This window comes from Colobus angolensis, unplaced genomic scaffold (genome assembly GCF_000951035.1).
Source record: "Colobus angolensis palliatus isolate OR3802 unplaced genomic scaffold, Cang.pa_1.0 Scaffold569, whole genome shotgun sequence".
In the NCBI taxonomy this organism is placed as follows: domain Eukaryota; kingdom Metazoa; phylum Chordata; class Mammalia; order Primates; family Cercopithecidae; genus Colobus; species Colobus angolensis.
The window spans coordinates 599,968-605,198 of NW_012119254.1; the positions used below are offsets into that span (position 1 = coordinate 599,968).

At 35.3% G+C, this 5,231-nt stretch overlaps 1 protein-coding gene across 2 annotated transcripts in view; it reads left to right on the forward strand.

The window, feature by feature from the left end:
- STEAP4 (STEAP family member 4) overlaps window positions 1-4,150 on the forward strand; it is a 28,815-nt gene extending 24,665 nt beyond the window's left edge. The window contains exons 3-4 of one of the 2 annotated variants that reach the window (XM_011961751.1): window positions 1,087-1,251; window positions 2,537-4,150. In XM_011961751.1, the coding sequence (XP_011817141.1) occupies window positions 1,087-1,251; window positions 2,537-2,767 (396 nt within the window). In that variant the 3' untranslated portion in view covers window positions 2,768-4,150. The remainder of the gene's footprint in view (window positions 1-1,086; window positions 1,252-2,536) is intronic. The other variant, XM_011961750.1, reaches the window with a different exon arrangement.
- The last annotated feature ends 1,081 nt before the right edge of the window (window positions 4,151-5,231 follow it).

Below are 5,231 nucleotides of genomic sequence, written 5' to 3' on the forward strand. Positions count from 1 at the left end.
AAGACTCCATCTCAAAAAAAAAAAAAAAAAAAAAAAAAAAGAATAAACGTTTGCTTTCCAGGTTCACTTGGGTCCAGATCTGTATTCCCAGGGCTCAGAGAGATATTGGCAAACCGACAGATTTCATGGCTCAAGAAACTTAAAGACACTTGCTTGAATCCCTTTGGTTGGCAGTCATATGTTAACTAACGTGTTTTCAAGCTTCTATTCTTATGCATGTTACTTCCTTTTGGAAGTCAAAACCAACCATCTTATAAGTAAGGGGACTAACCAAATGTGTGCCACACTAAAGCAAACAAATTCACAAAAGAGTGCTTATAATTCCCTTAATGTTTGACTTGGGGGAAGTTGGCTTCAATAACTAGAAAACCAAATAATTCTGAGCAAATATCAAATATTATCTTATGCATAATCAAAAGATTCAGTGAGAATCAGTTGAAGGAGTTTTAAGAAACTCCCAGAGGAAGGGCTATAAGTCAGTTCTAGTTTAGAAATAGCTAGTTTTGCTAGATCTTACTTCAGTCTCAAAAATTATTAGTCATTAATGTTGCTTCTATGGGTTTCTCTATATTATTTTCCTAACAAATATATGTAAGTTTCCTGGGTAAGAGTCACACTACAAGTGTCTGATTCCTCTCAACTTATGGTGCAAGACTGATGTATTATATTATGACAGAACAAACATGAAAGAACCCGCTGTGAGAGTGTGAGTAATCCACATATAAAGCAGAAAAACAGAATTCTGACGTAATTGTTTGAGAACATCAAGTTTTGCTTGGGGAACAAAATGCAGATGGTAATGAAGGTTTAAGTGAGTGTGTACTGTCTTTTTAGAATTTACAGGGAAAATCAAAACTTTCTACACAACTCCTAGAATCAAGTCCAAACAGAACCAATTACTTTTTTTTGCCAAAAAATGTAATTTCTAAGTGCATTTTTCACTAAAGTTATTTTAAAATAATTTTTAAGAAATGCCATACAATTTGCTTTGAGCAAATAATTCATGCAGAGGTATTTTTCAGTCCCCTTCAAAGTGTGAGCAGTTTGTAAAAATGTAGTTTTATAATTGCTTATAATTTTTCTTAGGCAATACTCAAGAAGGAGAATCCATTTAGTACCTCCTCAGCCTGGCTTAGTGATTCATATGTGGCTTTGGGAATACTTGGATTTTTTCTGTTTGTACTCTTGGGAATCACTTCTTTGCCATCTGTAAGCAATGCAGTCAACTGGAGAGAGTTCCGATTTGTCCAGGTAAGAACTTCAAGACCATTCCTGAATTTTCATTTTGCTCCATCACTTCCCTAGCAATCACATTTAAAAATTCAAATTAGAAAATGTTGAACCAAGATACAAAAGGCAGAATCCATAATGGTTTGATTTCTTAATGCTTGCCAAGATTCCTGACTGCCTCCAGATCTACAGCTAAGACTATAGGGTGAAAAGTACCAAGAACTATTACGATTTATGTGAGGAGATGTACTAGGTACAAGGTGAAAAGAAACCCCAAGACAAAATTTCACCATTTAAAAATTAACCTTACAACATGGACATATAGATATGGAAAACCAGATGTTGAGATAAAGTTTAAAATTTTCACAGCAAGATTTGATAGATGTCATCACAACTGAAGACTTAATGCTCTCCTATAAGAGGAAAAATTGTTTTCTTCCACATATCAACCACCAACCAACCCCTCTTTAAAGGCAGTTAGTAACTACACATTCTTGTAGACCAGTGGTCCTCAAAGTATGGCACTTTGAGTAGGACCAGCAGCATCTGCATCACCTGGAAACTTGTTAGATACACAAAACCCCAGGCCATGCCCAGGCCTACTGAATCAGAAACTCTGAAAATGTGGCCCAGAAATTTAATGAGCCTTCAAGATGATTCCGATGCATGCTTATTATGAGTATAATAGAAAAGACCATTAGTCTTTAAAATCAGGTTAGAATTTTTTAGAACTATTGGAATCTTAAGTCTTGCAGTTTCTGCCAGGGACCAAATTCAGTCACCATGTTCTCAGTAACACTTTTGTTCAAGGTATTAAGATCGAAATAAACAGTAAGCTTTAAATGCTGAAACAAGTAAGATTGGCTATTGCTCTTTGTTGTGATAGAAATGAGCTAGGATCTGGTTTTAGTCAGTAACATATACTAAGATGGTGCTTCTTGAGGTCATACTATGTCATATTCATTTCTGACCTCTAGAAAAGATGACAAAAGAGTTTCACCTTTGGGAACCAAGGCAAGCTAATTATTTATTCTAACTTGGAAGAGTTTACTCCTGGGAAACTTTTCCATCCAGCTAGGTTAAGGTGAAGCTACTATGTCATTTGTAAGCAATGACCTTGTTTTAAATGAAGTATTTACCATCCTGAAGAAGGGTTAGTGCTTTTTTTCAGTACTTAACAAAGTGTCCTAAACATTATAGGTCTCAAATGTTTGTGATTGTTGACAAATATCCATCACTGGCTTAGAGTGTTTCACTTTAAGATGTAAATAATGTTAACTTACATATTTTTGTTTCTTGTTTATAGTCCAAACTGGGTTATTTGACCCTGATCTTGTGTACAGCCCACACCCTGGTGTACGGTGGAAAGAGATTCCTCAGCCCTTCAAATCTCAGATGGTATCTTCCTGCAGCCTACGTGTTAGGGCTCATCATTCCTTGCACCATGCTGGTGATCAAGTTTGTCCTAATCATGCCATGTGTAGACAACACCCTTACAAGGATCCGCCAGGGCTGGGAAAGGAACTCAAAACACTAGAAATCAGCATTGAATGGAAAAATCAGATATTTAAAACAAAGTTCAATTTACCTGGAGTTCTGAACTATAGTGTTGAATGTTTAAAGAAGAATGACAGGTACAGTTAGGAAATCTTTTTTCTTTCCTGTGACTGAAGGAAATGTGACTGAAGGGAACATTGCCTGTCTTTGAGAAATTGACATACTGGAAGAGAACACCATTTTATCTCAGGTTAGTGAAGAATCAGTGCAGATCCCTGCTTCTTATTTTCCCGGAGGCCATGGGGCTGAGATTGAAATTAGCTTTGTGGTTTTACACTAAAGAGTTTCCTTACTATGGGCAACATGCATGACCTAATATCTTGCAAAATCCAGTAGAAGTATGTGCAACTTCCTTCTCTGGCTCAAGGGCTGAGTTAAGTGAAAGGAAAAACAGCACAATGGTGACCACTGATAAAGGCTTTATTAGGTATATCTCAAGAAGTGGGTCACATGAAATGTGAAAAAGGAATGAGTTTTTTTGTTGTTTTTTGGAAGTAAAGGCAAACATAAATATTACCATGATGAATTCTAGTGAAATGACACCTTGACTTTGCTTTTCTCAATACAGATATTTACTGAGGGGAACTATTTTTATAACACAAGAAAAATTTACAATTGATTAAAAGTAACCATGTCTGGGATACATGCAAATCTATAGAGTTGGCATGTAATTCTTCCTCTACAAAGAATAGGTATAGGAAAGATTGAATAAAAATGGAGGGATATCTACTTGGATTTCACTTGCATTGTGCATAAGCAAAGAAGGGTTGATAAAAGTTCTGGATCAAAAAGTTCAAATAAACCAGAATTTTAGAGAGCAAGCTAAATAAACATTGTAAAGTTGCACTATATTAGGTTTAGCATTATTTAGATATTATAATATGCTTTGTAAATTTTATATTCCAACTATTGTTCAGTATTTGTCATCTATTAATTTCTAGTATAAATAAGCAGCTTCTATATCTGTCTTAGTCTATTATAATTATAAGCAGTAAAATTAAATAAATAATCTGCAGGTATAAATTTGAACAATGCATAGATGATCGAAAATTACAGAAAATCATAGGGCAGAGAGGTGTGAAGATTCATCATTACGTGAAATTTGGATCTTTCTCAAATCCTTGCTGAAATTTAGGATGGTTCTCACTGTTTTTCTGTGCTGATAGTACCCTTTCCAAGGTGACCTGCAGGGGGATTAACTTTCCTAGCTCAAGCATGGAGCTAAAAGGAGCCTTATGCTTGATCTTCCCATGTACCAAAATAACCAATAGGCACTGAGTTTGGCATTTTTCTGCCTGCTCTACTAAGACCTTTTTTTTTTTTACTTTCATTATAACATATTATACATGACATTATACAAAAATGATTAAAATATATTAAAACAACATCAACAATCCAGGATATTTTTCTATAAAACTTTTTGAAAATAATTCTGTCTACCTTATATATTCAATTTTACATCCTTTTTTAAAGGCTTTGTTTTTCTAGAGGCTTTGTTTTCCTTTTTTTTATTATTTTTTATTTTTTTGAGACAATCTTGCTCTGTTGCTCAGGCTGGAGTGCAATGGCACAATCTCAGCTCACCGCAACCTCCTCCCAGGTTCAAGCGATTCTTGTGCATCAGCCTCCCGAGTAGCTGGGACTATAGGCATATGCCACTATGCCTAGCTAATTTTTGTACTTTTAGTACAGACAGGGTTTCACCACACTGGTCAGGCTGGTCTTGAACTGCTGGCCTCAAGTGATCTGCCTGCCTCTGCCTCACAAAGCACTGGGATTACAGACATTAGTCTGGCCTTATGTGATATATTTTCTTAATGGCTGCATAATATCACATCAAATAGGCATTTTTCAAACCTCTTTCCTTATTAAACATGTAGACTATATCCATTTTTTTACTAAAACAAATAACATTTCAGGTATCTTTGCACTAATAATGTTTTTCCATATTTTTAATTATTTCCTCAGAATACCTGCCAAGAATTGGGAGTATAGAATTAAACAACTTTTACTAGCATTTGCTATATATTGTCAATTCATTTCTAAAGTGACCTTATCAATTTCATTACCATTGGATGAGGGTGTTGCTTTTATTACACTATTGTAGATAGTCTTTTTTATTTCAATTTGTGTTTATTTATAACTAGTTGCAAAGGTACACAGAACACATGCTCCTTCAACTTATCTTTGATAAACCCAAGCAAGAATACAAAAAGCTGGAAGACACTGAGTAGAGTCATGTTATATGGTGCTGAACCTACAGTATCAGTGGAAAAGACAGGGAAAATGTCACTGCTCATCTATGTTGTGCAGAACAGTCAGGTGTGCTGGGGCTGGATACTGCTCTTTGACTTGAGCATTGCTTGATTAAAGTGTAAGTATCACTCAGGTTGGTCTAGAGAAGCCTTTGGAGTTAACCATGCTCTTTTTTGTTAAAGAAAGGA